At 43.2% G+C, this 19,388-nt stretch overlaps 1 protein-coding gene across 1 annotated transcript in view; it reads right to left on the bottom strand.

Annotated features, from left to right (window-relative positions):
- Nucleotides 1-2,283, bottom strand: part of moxd1 (monooxygenase, DBH-like 1) — a 79,470-nt gene extending 77,187 nt beyond the window's left edge. The window contains exon 1 of the mRNA XM_063222593.1: nucleotides 1,840-2,283. Coding sequence (XP_063078663.1) covers nucleotides 1,840-2,115 — 276 coding nt within the window. The 5' untranslated portion in view covers nucleotides 2,116-2,283. The remainder of the gene's footprint in view (nucleotides 1-1,839) is intronic.
- Nucleotides 2,284-19,388: the final 17,105 nt, after the last annotated feature.

The following is a 19,388-nucleotide window of genomic DNA, read 5'->3' as shown; positions in this document are numbered from 1 at the left end:
GATAGCGATAGCCTAGCATCTCTGCTGCACAACAGAGGAGAGTCTCTCACTGTGCAAGCCAGCCCAACAGCCCTGTGTTGTTTTCAGCATTTATGTATGTATGTATGTATGCAGGCCTATGTATCAGGCCTTGACGTTAACCCCTTAGTGCAGAGCCTATGTTATAACCTTATTGCCACCAAAATTGTAATGACTATGTCTTAATCTGTTACTTAAGGCTCTCAGTACTGTCATATGTTGTTATGATGTAGTTAAGTATTTTCAGCAAATAGTGAATAAGCCCGCCGGCGACCCCCTTCTGCAGTAAGAGCATCCTTTTTGTTCCGTGGCCAATGTAGTGGTTCTCCCGAGTCACTCGCTATTTAGCCTTTCTACAAGCCAGAGTTTTGTTGTCAGTTTTTTTTTTCTTTAGAATATTATTTCATTCAAATATAAGCAATTGATGCAACTACTGTGATTCATCACACTAAAGAATAAGTTACCGGTCAAAGTGGCAAGTGAGACCGAAACTGTTACTAGCCATTGGCAAGTTTTACCAGTAGGCCTATCGGGACGATTGGCATTTACCAATGTCAAGCCCTGGTCTGTATGGTAGCGTATTTGAACAGATGCATTATCCCACTTTTGACACAAATGTAGCATATTTGAAGAGATCCTACTCACTCAGGGAGTGCCATTTTTTGTTTCATGGAACAAGTTTAACATCTTTCAAGTTGTGGCTTTATTCTGGCCTGGAACTTCCTAACTGATCGTAGAACTTGCATATATGTTTTTAGAACAACAATCCATTAAAGTTCCATAACAGTCTGGCTCCCATTGGTCTTGGCCCCAGCTGCCTACCACCCCTTGTGTTGATTGGTGGAGATTGACAGCTGTCGTGTTCCGTGTCCCCTGGTCGCTACATATTGTGTTTTTTAATCTTTATTTTAACCGGAAAATACACCCTTTGAGATTAAAAATCTCTTTGACAAGGGTGTCCTGACCATGCCGTGTGTGTGTGTGTGTGTGTGTGTGTGTGTGTGTGTGTGTGTGTGTGTGTGTGTGTGTGTGTGTGTGTGTGTGTGTGTGTGTGTGTATTTATTTATTTATTTATTTATCTTTATTGAAGATAAAGAGAGCTCATCCATTTGATCATCATGGATAGGAGGAGACAGACATTGTATAGCCCCTCGTGACACCTTGACAAGGCTTTAAGTGTGGCACCCAGACAGACTAAAGTAAAGCCAAAGCCTGGTATGTGATGAATAATGTAGCCTAGGGGCTAGGGCTCACAACACTGAAAATGGTGCAAGAACAACTTGCCACTATGAATGCCACAGACCATTTTTTGAGTTTCAGATGGTGCGCTTGTGCACTCTATTCTAGTGCGTAATTAATACGCCATAGCTTACACACTAAAACATGAAGTACAGTACGCAAGTGCACCACTTGAGATCCAGACTATGAATCTTTTGTAGGCTACCATCTGGCACTGGTGGTGAACTCACTGGCTGCTGCCAGGGCTACATATCTCCAGGTGGATGTGAAATCCTCCGCAGGTTCCTGAAAGTGCGCTCTTATTTCTCTCTGGTCTACAGTAGAACTACCCACCTGCGTGATGTCTGAAATCATGACGAACAAACTAAGCGAAGAAACTTTTATAGATTTGCCACCATGTGTATTGTTTCAGTGAAATATGAACAGCCTCGCAAAATGCGCTTATGTCTAACAATATTTGTGGTGATGTAGGCTGTGCTGCTACTTCGACTTATTTGAGGCGGGTCCCTATCAGACTATTGTAGGCTACCTGCAGGTAGGGGCCCTAAAGGTAAGGTAAGGAAAGGTAGAACTAGGCTGTACCTGAAGGTAGGGTCTTCCGTTGGACACGCCGCCAATCACGATATCCGATAAAGCCATCGCGCCATTGGAAGACAATCCAAATCCCACATATCCAGTTGTCTCCACTTCCAACTCGAAGGTCACCGTCTTATCGTCGAACTTCCATTTAAGTCGGTACTTCCCATTCGCATCCAAGACCGTGGAATGTTTGTAGCCTCCTCCAGTCTCCTGGGAGAAGGTAAGACGAACTGTTGTGGAAAGAAAAAAGAACGCGCCAAGGAAAGTCAGTTCAAACATTCTACTAGAATGTGTTTTGAATGGAAAACGCGAATCCAAACAGAGGGGAAAGTATATTCATCAAAAACTGCAGTGTCCAACTGCATGTGTGGTGTTCCCAAGTTTGCATTGGAGACTGGTGATGGCTACTGCGCGAGGATATCCAGATCTGCTTGCGCGAGTCACTTTCCTTGTCCTCCCACTGCAACTGTCTAAACTTGTGTTCTCTTCTCGCGCTTTGATCTGCACAGGCACGTCCCACACAGGCAGCTCTCGTGGGCAATAACTTACACCTACGCACGTCTCCGTTCAAAAGATTGCCGCCGTTTCATGACTTCGGTGTTACACTGTCTGTAAACAGTAAAAATCTGCAATAAGTGTCAATCTGAAACAGTCGCTATTAACATTGGAATAAGGGTGGTGATTGATTTTTACCACAGGGTTAAGTGTACAATTGTGCCCAATACAACGCCTGATGAGAAATTCGTAGCGCCAATAGAATTGTATTGGTAGCCTGGTATTTTGATTTCCATCACAAACACATTATAGGCCTAGATTTAAAAAAAAAAACATACAAAAAATCCGAAACCAACCAACCAAACCATACAAAAAAAAGTGTTCCAAGACAATGTCTGGTTACGCACAGTCTGTGACAACCGAGCTCAGACAACGGTGGGTAGGCTACCCAAAAAGTGCTATCTGTCCATGGATCTACCCTTTAGCTCAGTGGAATCGTAGGCCTACTGTGCCTTCCATGCCGAACTGTTGACTGGGTTGACTGGTTCGAGCCCCGAGTGGCAAACTACAGCAAGATGAGTAGGGTGACCAGACGTCCGGTTTTCCCCGGACATGTCCTACTTTTGAGACCTTTAAAAAAGTCCGGGGGGAATTTCAGAAATGTCCGGGATTTTATTGGACTGCCTGAAATATAGACCTAATTCATCTGCACTGTAATTTTCACTCCGTTCCATTTGACTCCACTCCAGGTTTCTCTCTACCGTTCACAAATTAGTCACGCCCTTCTCATCAAATCTAGCCACTTCGCACCATGTGTCCGAAAGAAGTAGCCTAGGGGATTAGCCAGTGCGCCCCATGTTTACAAGCGAAAGCGCATCTGTCCGCCGGTTCGACGGACTGCAATGCCGATAGAAACGCAAATGCACGTTCGCGGTGGAGTTGGAAAAAAGATCCCCCGTGTGAAGCCAGGTATGAAGGTAATCTAACACAGGAGTATGCCTAGTAACACCACCAAATCCATCATTTAGGGAGGTACAAGTTTTGTTACATCTAGTCACAAGACTTAGCCTAAAAATTCTTTCATGATCTGACATTTGCAAGTTATTTGCAAAAGCAATTTCTCGGAGCTAGAAGGACTCATTCCTGAGTTAAGAAATTAAGCTTCTTCTTCATCAGCTTCTTCTTCTGTCTATTGCCTTTGCAGTTATTGATAACGCTGTATGGGTTATCTAATGGTAGGTAAAACTCCAGTTCCTCTCTTAATGGCTGCAGTGCCCATTGCTAATCTCTGAGCACCATGCCACTACAAATAGCCTATCTAAATAGGCCTAATCGATGATAGTGGAGGGGTAAATTGTGAGGTGTCTTATAAACATAGCCTAATGCCTAAGCCTAAACCCATATGTAGCCTAATAGAACTTCATTATCAATTCAGTTGAAAACCACAAATGTTGTGTTTCTTATATTTAGTTTCCAATGTTATATAGCCTAATGCTGTTCATCTTTGTGGGGAATGGCTGATATGGCCCTACATGATGGTGAATCTATTTTTAAAAACCTAATGGAGAAATTAGAATAGGCCTATGAAATTGAGCTGCATTGTTATGCTGTTAAGTTACTCCAATATAGGTGTTAGGCCTACTATCTAGGATTGTAACAAAGGCACACTCTGCATCATATGATCACACAAATTATGTGATAGGCCTATAGGCGTAACTGAAGAGATTTTAATTGTCATTTATGGTAGACAAATGAATGTGCATGCCAAAAAGTTTGAGTGGCTTTTAAACAAATGACCATTTTGGATGCGTTGATACTTTATAGGCCTACTATCATACCTCATACCCATATATACTTTCATACCTGTAGATACACAGATACACCGATGACATACACCGATGACCGATGACATACACCGATGACCCCCCCCCCCAAAAAAAGTGTTTTTACAAATCCAAATCTGGTCACCCTAAAGATGACCTTATAGGCTCTTACTACCACAGCTGATAAGAGGACACTGAGCAGATTGGACTCTATAATGGACAATTACTATAATCTCCCCTTGCACTGTCTTTGCCCAACTAAGAAGCCTCACTACCTTTCTCCTTTATGGAAGCAGCTGATCTGCCAAATTCCGCCCCCCACCATCTGTGCCTGCTATCTGACTTGCCTATGCCTGCATGTATGAAAAGTGCAATTTTTCCAGTCATAATGAATACTAAGAATTCGATGGTGGTGGTAAGTATTCATGAAAAAGGTACCATTAATTAATGGGTAGCATGAATTCTGGAAATAAACAATTACAAATCTCACACAGTGCACCTTTAAGGTCCAGGACGACAAGTGTCATGATGTGCAGTTAGGCCATGGCCAATCAGCGGTCACCATCTGCTTGATAATGATGACGTGTCGAGTGCTCGATTCCTGCTGCCTCAAGATGCTGAAGTTTCGCGATCTCCTGTCTCGGGTCTTTCCTGGAGTTATAACAGGGTATTGGTTGCAGTCCCTGGAGCTGTGTGGGGTTAGGTGCCTTGCTCAAGGGCACTTCAGCCATGACACGACATAGGGAGTGGAAGGGTGGGCTTTCAACCTGCAACCCCCCCCCCAGGCCCAGCCTAAGCTGTATCCCCCCCCCCCCTTGTATTTCTCTCCAGGCCTGCCGTGCCCCACACCCCCTCTCCACTGGCCCTGTTGTACCCCTCCCTCCCTCTCCATTGGTCCTGCTGTACCCCTCCCTCCCTCTCCATTGGTCCTGCCATGCCCCACGCTGCCTGCTCATTGGTCCCGCCATGCCCCACGCTGCCTGCTCATTGGTCCTGCCATACACCACGCTGCCTGCTCATTGGTCCCACCATACACCACACTTCCTCTCCATTGGCCCTGCCATGCCAAGGTGAACTGAGTAATATTTTTTTATAGTTTATTGCCAGAATCCATGCTGCCCATTCAGAAATGTTGCCTTTTTCAACACCACCAGCAGATTCTAAGCATCCGTAATGACTGGGAAAATGGCACTCTTCACAGACATTTTTAGCTTCAAAACACACTGAACTGAATCAAACTAACAAAGATTAGTTTATTACTTAGTAAATATTCATGAAAATATTAAATTTGGCAATAGGCGTCACAGTTGCAATACTTACTCTGGCCACCATCCTACACAGTGCACCTTTAAGCTAGAACACAGAGGGTGCATCCCAATATGTGACCTTGCCTCCTCCACTTGTGCTTGTCTCCTCGTCCCGCCTCCTGGACCCTCCTCCGTGGAGAAAACGAGTAAGTTTCCCAGCTGTCAGCCTCGCCACAACAACTTTTGAGGGACTGTTTTTCATTCACTATACCAATTGCAAATGAGAAAAAGACTTTACAATTGAGCTTTTGCAAGATATTGAAATATAATGCTGTTGTCAGTGATGTCATCATGACGAGAAGCAAGTGGAGGAGGCAAGGTTGCATATTAAAACGCACCCATATACGTATGCACAGACAGGCCTGCTCCCTCCCATTACATCTAGCAGAGGAGAGTGAGGTTGGAGATTTTGAACTGTGACTGCCCCCATCTGGTAGAGACTGATATTACATGCGAGAGTCAAGTCTGCTTCCTGCATTGTTGTCCTTGGGGAGCAGCATGCCTTTTATGAACCCATTTAGGGTTAGTATACACACATAGGGCTAGTGCTCACACATATGGGCAGTCATGGGTTAGCGGGCAGGGCGTTAATGTTGCCGGTTCGACTCCCGATCCTGCCAGGTTGGCGGGGGGAGTCATTAACCCAGCGTTCTCCCCCATCCTCCTCCATGACGGAGGTACCCTGAGCATGGTATCGTCCCGCCGCACTACTCCCTTTCGGATGCCATTGGGGGCTGCCCCCTTGCATAAATGGAGTGAGGCATGAATGCAATTTTGTTGTGTGCAGTGTCCAGTGTTCACTTATATGCTGTGGAGTGCTGTGTCACAATGGAGTTGGAGTTTCCCAGTTGGGCTTTCACTTTCATATACATAACACAGGAAAACGCTTTCCCACATTTATAGCACATTTTCACAAACACAGACAGACAAAACAGACTCATACGTACGTGCGTAATCACACGCAGTTGCACACACATACACACATGCAGTCGCACACACTTACAGACTCTCATATAACCCTGAGAAGAAATTCACTATAGAATTCGCCGATCCTTCCCCATCTCTCTCGCCACTAGTTTCCTGTCTCCCTCTCACTGTCCTACCTCAAATGAAGGAATAACAGCCATAAATACCTAACAAACAAGAATAAGATCATATAACAGAGTTCCCTTATGGAAACTCACTGTAGAAGAAGACCAACATCACGTTGTGTGGTGTTAAACTGGACGTTTCATGAGGAGCTCTATTTAGCCTTCTCCAGAAGACTTCCAAATGTGTTTGTGACTTCTTGAAAGAGTCAGGAATGATGTTTGTTGACACACTTAATCAAAGCACAACTGGTAATCGGAACTGATTTTATTGACAAATATTAACACCAATACACCAATATCACTGTACAGCACGTTGAGTTACTCTGTGTATGAAATTCGCTTTAAAAATAAAATGGCCTTGCCTTGCCTACAAAGATGGCAGGCCAGTGACTCAAAAGACTCCAGGGGTGTAGTGACCAATTGTGCTAACACTCCATACCATGAAATAACACTTAATAACATTAATTGACACTCAATACCATGAGTTAACACTCAATAACAGAAATTAACACAATATACCATGAATTAACACTTAAAGCCATTAACTAACACACTGTACCATGAATCAACAAACCATGAATTAACACTCAATAACAGGAATTAACACTGACAACCATGAATTAACACTCACAACCATGAATTAACACTCATTTACTGCCTGCCTATGGGGACCCGGGTTCGAATCTGGCCTGGGTCATGTCCCAATCCTGCCCCATCTCTCACTCCCACTCTCTTCCTGTCATGATCTGTACTGTCCTAGCCACAATGGAGGCAAAATGCCCATTAAAAAAATATTAAAAACATGACACATTTAGCACTGTACATCTAGGTATATACAAAGTCTTCTCTCGGCATAGTACACATATTTCTACCTGCTACAATATTTCTTTATTCATAACACATATCATTTGTATTCTACTATTCTCTCTACAGTACACAGTTCTATCTGGTGCAGTCTTTACACATAAAACAGGTCACATAAAAAACACATAGAAACTGATAGAATGTTATCAAGGCTTTCATGTATCAACAGTTATCTGAGGCAGTATTTACACATAAAACAGGTCAAATAAAAAAGCACATAGAAACTGATATAGATTGTTATCAAGGCTTTCATGTATCAACAGGATGTGTCACGGAAAGTAAAGGTAACAGGAACAACACACAGAAAAAAACAGCAGATTTGGAACAGGATGCCACTGTGGTAAAAAAAATAATAAAATAAATGGTGTGTGTGTGTGTGTGTGTGTGTGTGTGTGTGTGTGTGTGTAACTGCAAAAAGCTGTAGGCCTATATGACAACAGTCCGTCATAGAGTATCCTTACAAATGTCACATCAAGTTCATCCTTAACAACATAATGTAGAAGAACAAACCCACATGGAAAATGCCTCAGTAGTAAATCCTTATAGAAGTATTCATATAAAATATATATGCATGGCTTACTCCTTAAAGCTGTCCCTATTGGTGTTTCCTCATACAGACTTATTAGGTGAAACTAGTATCTGTATGTATAAAGCACAAATTGTGCATGGCATTTACAGATGTGGATGATACAATTACTTTCCTTGTACGCTTCATATAATGTTTATACTGTATATGCATGTTAAATGTAAATTCACAGAAATAAACATTTTTGAATTTTGGATGTAAAGGTAGGCCTACTTGCATCATATACAACACATGTGAGCGTCTTAAGTGTTGTCTTTCTTCTGCACAGTGGCGTAGAGGGCGTTGGGGTCAGCAGCCTTTTTGTGCCTTTTTCCACCAGCAGAGGGCCTCACTGCGCTGTAGATCACATTGACGTCACGCTGCCTCTGAACAGTCAAAAATTGTCAGATAGCAACATTAGACAGACAGACAGATAGACAGATAGACACAGACCGTCCGACAGACAGACACAGACCAGCAGGCAGAAAGAGAGACAGACAGACAGACAGACAGACAGACGGACAGGAAGACAGAAATAACAAGTAACTTACATCAGAAGTCTTTGGTTTTCCGAGATGGTCAAGGGATGCGTAGTGCAATTCCTCTTCATCCTGTATCATAGAAATAATAATAATAACAATAAAAAAATAAAAATAATAAATAAATAAATAAATTAATTAAAAAAAAATTAAAAAAATAATAATAATTATAATAATAATTCGAGTTTTGATCATGGTCAAGGGATGCGTAGTGCAATTCCTCTTCATCCTGTATCATAGAAATAATAATAATAATAATAATAATAATAAATAGAGTTATGATCATGGCTTTAAAGGTGGAAAGGGAAGTGCTTTGACGTAGTGAAAACAGGAAGTGGTTTCAGCCACACTAAAAGCCCTGTCACACTAAAAGCCCTGTCACACTAAAAGCCCTGTCACACTAAAAGCCCTGTCACACTAAAAGCCCTGTCACACTAAAAGCCCTGTCACACTAAAAGCCCTGTCACACTAAAAGCTCTGTCACACTAAAAGCCCTGTCACACTAAAAGCCCTGTCACACTAAAAGCCCTGTCACACTAAAAGCCCTGTCACACTAAAAGCCCTGTCACACTAAAAGCCCTGTCACACTAAAAGCCCTGTCACACTAAAAGCCCTGTCACACTAAAAGCCCTGTCACACTAAAAGCCCTGTCACACTAAAAGCCCTGTCACACTAAAAGCCCTGTCACACTAAAAGCCCTGTCACACTAAAAGCCCTGTCACACTAAAAGCCCTGTCACACTAAAAGCCCTGTCACACTAAAAGCCCTGTCACACTAAAAGCCCTGTCACACTGAAAGCCCTGTCACACTAAAAGCCCTGTCACCCTAAAAGCCCTGTCACCCTAAAAGCCCTGTCACACTAAAAGCCCTGTCACACTAAAAGCCCTGTCACACTAAAAGCCCTGTCACACTAAAAGCCCTGTCACACTAAAAGCCCTGTCACACTAAAAGCCCTGTCACACTGAAAGCCCTGTCACACTAAAAGCCCTGTCACCTACAGTACACGTAGAATGAAGACTTTGTGGAGGTGGTGGAGAGAAGACGTTGTAAAGAACGTCAGCGAGAATTTGCCGTCACAGACTGGGTGGTGTGAAACACAGGACGTTTGAAGTCGACCACAAATTTGCACGAGACGATGAGCTCGCACCAGTTTGATCTGTGGGGGGACATGTGGGGAGGAGGAATCGAAGTGGGGCGCGTTGCAGACATCAGTGAACTCTTGGCCAATCAGGTCAAGGCTGCATCACCGCAGAGGCGGTATGTTAGAGGTGTGTAAAACGCCGGGTGGGTAAGTATGAGGTCACTACGAGAGACTATATTTCATAAAGAGTAGAGAACCTTTCACTGTGCAGCATTTACCTTTTAGAATACTTCCCCATACTTAAAGAGTCCACACCACATCCCAAACCCACAACTCCACAACAGCTTCATTATAAACTAAAAGACAGGTGATCAAAATTGATAGTATCCTATAGTATCTTTGTTTACTGTTTACTGTTTCTTGCAGGACATGTGTTATCCAATGGGGTGGGGGGTTGTCAGGTATCAGAAACATGTCACTATTATTATCCAAAAGGCTACATTTGACCAAAAATAAACATCTGCATTCGTAAAAAATATAATTGCATATTATTCAAAATGCTGGCATTAGTATACTATTATGCCTTAACAATACTCACAGAGGTGTCCTGTGCTTTCTTTTTGGAATCTGAAAGACAAGCACCAAAAATTGCTTGATTACTCTATTGTGAATTATAGGTCAACATATTATAGATATGTCTATATGATATCCTTCACTATTATACAATACAATGCAAAACAATACAAGGTAATACAATACAATGCAATATGATGTATTATTATGTAAGTATGCAATGCATTGTTTGTAGCGTTACAAGCTGCATTGTTTGTAGTTAACGAATTGTATTGTTTGTAGTGTTACTAGTTGCATTGTGTGTAGTGTACTAGTTGTATAGTGTTACTAGTTGCCTCACTTGTTCTTCTTCGGCAGATGACGACGATCACAACTGTAGCCAACAGGCAGCAGCTGGCGACTGCAGCAACTATCACAGGAACTGCAGAAGAAGAACAAGAAGGTTTTCATATACATGCTGTTAACATGATCATATACGGTACAAGGAAAACTATATTTAGAGATATTCATGGAGCTGATATAGGAGACATTATTTAATAAGTGGTTCTGTCTCTGAATTCAGATGAAGAAAATATGTATATAATCTCCACACATGAAGCAGACTTTGGTTACCTTTGGAATCAATAAAGGAACATTACTCTACTACTAAATGTATGCTTTCCTGTGCTGATATTAGAACAAAGCTTACCCATGTAGTTTGGAGATCCTGCTAATGAGGTATCAGAGGTAAAGACAAAAAATATGATATAATAAATATTATGAGGCACTATTTTCAGAAGTGCTTTCATGTGTAATAATAAGAACTCATGTCTTGCCTGTGTGGTCTGGAGGTACGTGTGGAGAGGGGGTGGGAGTCGATGTTGATCCTGGTGAAGAGGCATCAGTCTGTTGTCCTGCAAAGGGAACAGTGAGGAGGTTACAAATGACAGACACAACCCCTGGATTTTAGTTTCTTAATTTGAGTTATTGACCCGAGTGACATTCCCATATAGCCAGTCAAGTCAAAGGCAATTCTGTTTAGAAGCGCTGACAAGATATTATGAGGCACCATTTTCAAATGTCATCCTATTACACCCCTGTCTCAACAGAGATGCTGCCAAAGAGATGTGCTGTCCCTTCAGGTGTTTGTAGTTTTGTCACTGGGTATTTTTGTGCTTTCATGTATGGTAGTAAGAACACGTCTTACCTGTGGGGTTGGGAGGTGATCCTGGAGAGGGGGTTGGAGTCGATTTTGATCCTGCAGGTAGGAGAGGCGAGGGTATTAAGGCTAACAACGCTACAATTGTTGGACAAATCAAGTTACACTTGAAGATGTTCTGTATATAGACCTGCATTACATTACATTAGACTATATTATATAACATTTTATTGCATTTGGGAGACGTTTTTCAACCAAAGCGACTTACAAGCAAGGACATAATCATAGTAGACATCACAGATACAAAGAGCAAAGGAAATATACGAAACAAGAAGTGCAGCTGCAAAGTAGGGTTAGTTTCTCTTTGCTGAAGTACCTTATCACAGGGTTAAGAAGTGGAGTACACATCATGCCATAGAATCTGGCTCTGAACTACGTTGTTTCACAGTAGCCAAAAGAAAATGCCAAATGTTTACAAGACAACATTGGGAAGCACCAAGTTCTCCTATAGTGCATCCCTATCATTATAGCTCAACAGAGACATTCACAAGTATACAGCTTGTCATTTGGTACATTGTGGTGAAAGAAAACAAACAAAACAGAATAAAAACAAAACAAAACATGGCTTGCCTGCATGGTCTGGAATTGCTGGTGGAGTGGTAGTGGAAATGTAGTCTGATCCTGCAGTGAGGAGAGTGGAGACGTTAGGTGCTTTAGGTAGGGACAATTCTGAGGTGGACATATTCATTTGGTTATTTCTAGTCGTATCGTCTTTTTCTGCTCTAGAGAACCAGAAAGCCGTGACTTGCCTGTATGGTCTGGGGTTGCGGGAGTGGAAATGGTCTCTGATCCTGCAGAGAGGAGAGTGGAGGCATTAGATATTTCATGCACTAGACATACCAGTCAGATCAAGTTTTTGTTCTCGACCAGGCTTATACGAAATTCCAAATTGAATGAATTTCAATTCAAAGTAATGCCATAATACGAACACTAGGTGGTGTCATTACCTTGAATTTCTTTGAATTTAAGCTACACCACCCATTGAAAGTACACAGAACACCACCACCTAGTGTTCGTATTATGACATTACTTTGAATTGAAATTCTTTCAATTCGGAATTTCGTACAAGCCTGTTCTCGACAGGGAAATGGAAAGCCATGGCTTGCCTGTAGGTGGACATACGCCTGTGTGGAGAGGAAGTTAAGTCCTACCTTTGACTGGAAGAGTGAAGTTGGCAGAGACCTGAGCTCCTCCATTTGCAGTCAGTCGGCACGTCCATGTCCTCTGTTTCTCAGACGGCTTTAAATCTGTGAGTTGCTTAGTCATGCTGATGTCACATTGAGATTCCTCCTTTATCTTACGGTTCCCAGAGGGCAGCAGCTCCTGGCCTTTGCTATCCACCCAACTCAGACGAGGCCCTTTACTCTTCACAGTTCTTCCACACTTGTCGTGAGTGTACAGATGACACTGGAGAGACACTTCCCCACCAGCCTCTATGTGGCTCACATTTGGAGATGCAGAGACTAGAAGAGAAATACAGTATGATCAACATCAGGACCGGGATTCATTCTCTGTTAAATTATTGTTTTTGTAACAGATTCTATATGTAACGGGTTCAGCTGTCAACAAGCAAGGCGAGCGTTGTCCCTTGCCAGCTCCCGTATTGTTATGACGTCACAGACTCAGCTAGCTGCTGAGTGGCTTCACAGCAATTGGCGGCTAGGTTAGTTTTTATAAAAAGAGCTGAAAGCAGTAGGGCCGCTGGAGCTCTCCCGGTGTTGGGATGTTGGTGTCGCTGTAGGCCTATGCAGTGCTCAGAGATCCGGTGATGCCCAGCTTACCGTATCCATGTCAATGTGGAGGTATGTGTGCTTGCTTGTAGTCATGTAGGCCTAGGCTACGTGTTTCCTTATCTACAGGATGATGTATTCACGCTACTCTGTTAATCATAAGGTGAGCCAGAGATCCTCTCCAGGTGCTCGGGTTGTCGCTACCCCAACTTGTAGCATTCTGTCCTGTTTGAGATGTGCTATCGAGGGTCGGTGGTACAATTGTTCACTGCTGTTTTGCCCTTAGATAATTAGTGTTGCCTTTCTGTTATTTGTTTTGTTTAATTTCGCTCCGACCGCTCCCCCCCCCCCCCTCTCTCTCTCTCCGGGCTTGGCTATTTAGTCACGGTTGTTTGTCAACTACAGTTGATCCGATCTGTTAGTAGCCTATAGCCTTTCTTCAGGGCAGGTTCCCGTGTCTTGTATGCATTAGTATTAGTGGTGATGTGCACCCACTGTTTGAATCACTTGCTTGGCGTGTAAAGTCTTACCGATTGAATCACTTGCTTGCAGTGCAAAGACTTATTGATTGAATCACTTGCTTGGCGTGGTATGCCTATGCGCATGTGCGTGTAAACATGGGCATCTTTTATCCAGACACGGTTTACCTGCCCTGTGAGTTGGTGTGCTAAGTTAATTTCATGTACAGCCATCCCGGATCCGAACTCCCTGCTCAACTTGTGCCCTTTTACTTTATGCGGTGCAGGAGTTTTTAATGTCTGTTTATTTTCTCATTTTAAATATGTATTAATAAAGAAATATTTTATTTTGGAACTGGAAATACACGTCTCTGTCTACGTCTATCCGAACCTGTTGTGCCTTGGTATCATTGGAGTCAAGGTTTACTCTGGGTGGCGAAATTCCCCCAGTGGCGTAGTCGTGCAATTAAAATTATCATTCTTGATGATTCATTATTTTAGAAAAATTAACATCCAAACTTCCACTTTGCTACATATACAACAATGAACTGTACAACTGTAGAAACAGAACTGTATTATAAAGCACTGTTTTGGTGGATTCTGTAACAAGTTCCTGCTTTGAAAATACAATCAGCATCAAGACCAGGGTCAATTCACTGCTCAATTATTGTTTTACTTGAACAGTTACTTGGAATATGCAGCTGAAGTGCATCATGAAACATTGTTTTGGTATTCTGTTACAAGTGCATTGCTTGGAAAATGTATACCTTGTAGAACAACCAAATTAACAGGAGCATTATCTCCATATATTGGTTTTGGTTTGGTATTTTTCTTTACAGGAAACTGTTGACATCTGTACACTCCAGCATCCTCAGCAGTGACATTATTGATGACCAGGCCGCATGCAGAATCAACACCAAGCCTCTCAGCTCTTTTTGATGGTGATTTTAGTTTTACTTTTCCATTGCCAACTTCTTCAATAGCTCCACGTGTAGAAGCATTGCTGTAGAACCATGTAGTAGAAGAGCAGTTCTCATGCGTCACATTTCCACATTTCAGGACCGCACGGCCTCCAGCGCTGATGAACAGGGTGGGGGTGGGGGTGGAGTCTGCTGCTTTCACTCCTGCACACACAAAAAGCCATATATTACTGCTGAGACCATTACAATGTAAAGTGGAAAGCTCATAGGCAGTGGCAGAACAATTGCACACGGGGCCCCAGGGCAAGACACTGATAGGGCCCCCCCATACTGCCTGCCAAGGTCACAATGGGGCCCCCACCACCAATACAGAAGGGCACTGGGCCCTGGGCCCTGGGTCAAATGCCCTGCTTGTAAGCAAATAAGATGAAATGAGTAATGCTTAAAAGTGACCACAGGGTCAGGGACATGTGAAACACTGAACTTTGTAGGCACATTGTAGGGTCAGTTACATGTGAAACACTGAACTTTGTAGGCACATTGTAGGGTCAGTTACATGTGAAACACTGAACTATAGGCACATTGTAGGCCTATACGCAGCTTACTGAATGGCAGCAATACTTTTCAGAAACAGGAAGGACCTGTCATCATCTACTGTCAAACCCAACAGTCAATAAGGACCTGCCAACATCCACTGTCAAACCCAACAGTCAATAAGGACCTGTCAACATCCACTGTCAAACCCAACAGTCAATAAGGACCTGTCATCATCTACTGTCAAACCCAACAGTCAATAAGGACCTGCCAACATCCACTGTCAAACCCAACAGTCAATAAGGACCTGTCATCATCTACTGTCAAACCCAACAGTCAATAAGGACCTGTCATCATCTACTGTCAAACCCAACAGTCAATAAGGACCTGTCATCATCTACTGTCAAACCCAACGGCCAATAAGGACCTGTCATCATCTACTGTCAAACCCAACGGCCAATAAGGACCTGTCATCATCTACTGTCAAACCCAACAGTCAATAAGGACCTGTCATCATCTACTGTCAAACCCAATGGCCAATAAGGACCTGTCATCATCTACTGTCAAACCCAACAGTCAATAAGGACCTGTCATCATCTACTGTCAAACCCAACGGCCAATAAGGACCTGTCATCATCTACTGTCAAACCCAACAGTCAATAAGGACCTGCCAACATCCACTGTCAAACCCAACAGTCAATAAGGACCTGTCATCATCTACTGTCAAACCCAACGGCCAATAAGGACCTGTCATCATCTACTGTCAAACCCAACGGCCAATAAGGACCTTTCATCATCTACTGTCAAACCCAACGGCCAATAAGGACCTGTCATCTGCTATAGCAAACCTAAAAGTAAATCAGGACCTTTCCCTGAATATTGCAAACCTACCAGTCAAGAACCTGCTTGCCTTTGGCGGTACATTGTGAACCACTGTAAAGTGTGATACTGTAACCTGTTTGAGAGGTACATTGTGAACCATAGTAACTGTGATCCATACTCCCATACTCAAGCAGATTGGCTCCTTATCAAGTCATGCATTACTTACAAAGTCCTCCTCCTAACCTTCAAGTCCCTACATGGTCTGGCACCCCACTTCCTCACAGACCTCCTTCACCCCTATGACCCCTCAAGATCCCTGCAGTCCTCTTCCAAGGGCCAGCTGGTCGTCCCTTGTACCAGGCTAAAGGCCACCAGTGACAGAGCCTTCTATATAGCTGCTCCTATTCTTTGGAACAATGTGCCCGACCACATCAAGAATGCCCCTTCACTGGCCATTTCTAAACAAAACCTTAACCTGTTAGCGCAGCGACTATGTTATAACCTTACTATCACCAAAATTGTAATGGCTATGTCTTAATCTGTTTCTTAAGACTCTCTTCATAGTCATAGCAATGTTGTTATGATGTAGTTGAGCATTTTCAGCAAATAGTGAATAGGCCCGCCGGCGACCCCATCTGCACTAAGAGGCTATGACACATCTCTTCCTGGAGGCTTATGGCTGCTAGTTCCTCAAGCAGATTCACTTAGTACATGCACTCACACACACACTCGTGCACTGACGCGCACACACACTCACTCTTTCCTACACGACAACTTGTGAAACGACCTTGGGTGGTTTTGAAAGGCGCTATATAAAATGAAAGTATCATTATTATTATTATTATTATTATTTGGGGTGTTGTAACCACAAAGTAATTTTCCCTCAGGGGCCCAGACCCCCCAGGGGTGGCGTAGTCTAGAGTATTTCCTCAGAGATTCTTTAATTATATAGAGATATGCCAACATAATAGGTTTCTATGGGCACCTAACATGACCAGGTTCCGGTCTGCCTAAAGGGACGTGTCATAATGCTCCTAGCATTGAATAGAACAGTCCTCAGGTCTGCCTAAAGGGGGATTTCCCCCCCAATAATAGAACCCGGAAACAATGGGCCAATGGAACCTCTCTCTCTACTCTCTCTGACTTCCTGTTTTCTGCCACCTACTACATGTACATACTCAGAGGCGCATCTTGCCACCAGGCACGGCAGGCAGCCGCTTGGGGCCCTCTAGATAGTGAATAACAACCCATACTGTACTACAGTAGTGGTGATTTTGATTCAAATGTTCATTCTTTTGCATTTTCGCTTGGGGCCCCACCTGACCCTAGAATCGCCTCTGTACGTACTCAACACAAACACCACTCCATGAATCCATGCTTCGTCAAGTACTGTGTCAACCTTAAGTATGTAGCCAAAAGTAAATGTAACCAGATGAATATGAAGTTGACACTCTCTTAAGAGTATCCTTAAGTCTTTACCCAAAATGTCAAATAAATCTGTTAATCCTTCTATTCAGACCGGGGTCACCTGAATGCATAGCCGGTTGTCACAAACCTCTGTGGGAGGATGCTGTGAAAAAACCTCATATCTTGAAATCTACAACACAATGTCGCAAATGCTGCAGTTTCAAAACCCTTGTACCTTTTCAAGCGCACACACTACCTCAAAACTGATAGCACAGCGTGTGCAGACACGCGTGGCTAACTGCTTAAATATACATATTTATATAAGATATAAGTGTAATATTATATGCCCTTGGTTAGAAAAGCAGTGATGAAGATGACTGATGTTTACCTTTGTTGTAGTTTAACCAGATGAACGACACAATGAGAGAGATGCAGATGCTGGCTGCCATCCTTGTCACGTCTCCTACTCCGCCGTATGTACAAGTACGTGTCTATGCGTTCGTTTAGGAAGTTGCTGAAGAGCCACCACAGGTTTCACCTCTGCATTACACCAAGCCCGATCTGATCAACTGTCTGGTCCCTCCCATGTTCATGTGGTTTATGTGGGGCCTGGACACCCTTACTCTAGTGTAGTGCAACCGCGCCTAACCTAGCTCACTCAACCACTTCCTCTTCAATATAGCTCTAAGCAGAAAAAATAGTGTTAACATTTGGAGAGTTGATTTAACATCTTTAAGTGTTGAATTAACACTGCATTTTTCACTATGTAGAGCTAGAGTACAGAAGACACCAGTGCCTCGTTCATGACATTTCACATGCATGTTGTTTCGCATTGAGTACAAGATGGATTATTGGGAAGTTATGAGTTTATAGAACACAAATTGTGATGGGAAGTAAAAGTTGGAGATGCACACACTGAATGGAAATTAATGATGAAAAGTTCAGCCAACAGACAATATATAAGAAGTTTAAAGGACCAGTTAGGTCAATTTCAACATGAGTTGTAATGCTCACACTACCCCGGACTTGTCAGTACCTGAGTTTTTTTTCCTTCTTCAGCCTTTTCCGAGATCTTGGTCATTGTAATGGGGGCAGCTCTTTGTTTACATTTCATAAAAACATTTTTATTTATTCCCAAAAACATCCGAAAGGTTATACAACATCAGCAGACAACTAGCAAACAGCGGTACCTTATGGGAAAATATTTGGAGTAGGCCCATGTTCATGAATACGCGTCCACGTGTAGGGGTAGTGGCATCTTGATTCACGTTCAGACAGAGGAGGGGGTACGGCGAAGAGCCAGTGTTACCAAAATAGCGACTTTTTCAAGCCCTTGGCTTTGAGCTCGCACACAAAATGTGCGGGGTGTTTATGTTTGTAAAATGTGTGAATTGTTTTGTGATCTGTGCTTTGGCAACTGATTATTGTCATTTTGGTTAATTTTGAGTTTAATTATGTGCAGCTGAAGATGATGTGAGGTCCTCTGGACCAATTAGTGAAGACGTGAAGTCATTGGATAATTGGTAATGATTTGCACAGTGTAGGGTTGATAATAACCCGTGGCTCTCTGTGTTTAGAGAGAGAGCTGGAAGCAGCTGCTGTGAGCTGACTTTGTATTTTGTCTAGGGGGGTCCTGAACAGGCTTGTAGTCTAGGGGCTGCCCGAGTTCAGGAGAGTGGAGTCTCAACCCTGCAATCGTAGGCTTGATCTGGCAACGTTTTGGGGAGGCCGACGTGGATCTTCTCAACTCACCAGAAATACCCCCTGCCAGGGACGGCACGTTTCCTTAACGTCTCTGTAAGCAGTGTGAGTCCGAGAAGTTCGCGAGTTGCCTTTCACACTGCACAGTCAACGTCCACGTTCTATCCGCGGGCAGCAGCCATTCATTTTCAATGGGAGCCGCGAATTGAACGCGGACGTCCGCGCAGAAAAATAGACTCGAGTTCTATTGTCAAGGAGCAACGTGGACATGTCCGGTCGGGATGGACATGTGCCGTGCTTACACCGCGTTCCTGTGTGCAAGGCATGATTTGCTTTTATGCATTCTAACCGTTTCGGACTGATAATGGACACGTTCTGTGGACGTACAGTGGATGTCCGCGCCGTTGGTGTGCATGTACCGTAATGCTACCACCCCAGCACGCT

This window comes from Engraulis encrasicolus, chromosome 18, assembly GCF_034702125.1.
Source record: "Engraulis encrasicolus isolate BLACKSEA-1 chromosome 18, IST_EnEncr_1.0, whole genome shotgun sequence".
Classification (NCBI taxonomy): Eukaryota; Metazoa; Chordata; class Actinopteri; order Clupeiformes; family Engraulidae; genus Engraulis; species Engraulis encrasicolus.
The sequence above is the reverse complement of the archived record's forward strand: the minus strand, read 5'-3'. Positions and strand labels throughout refer to the sequence as shown.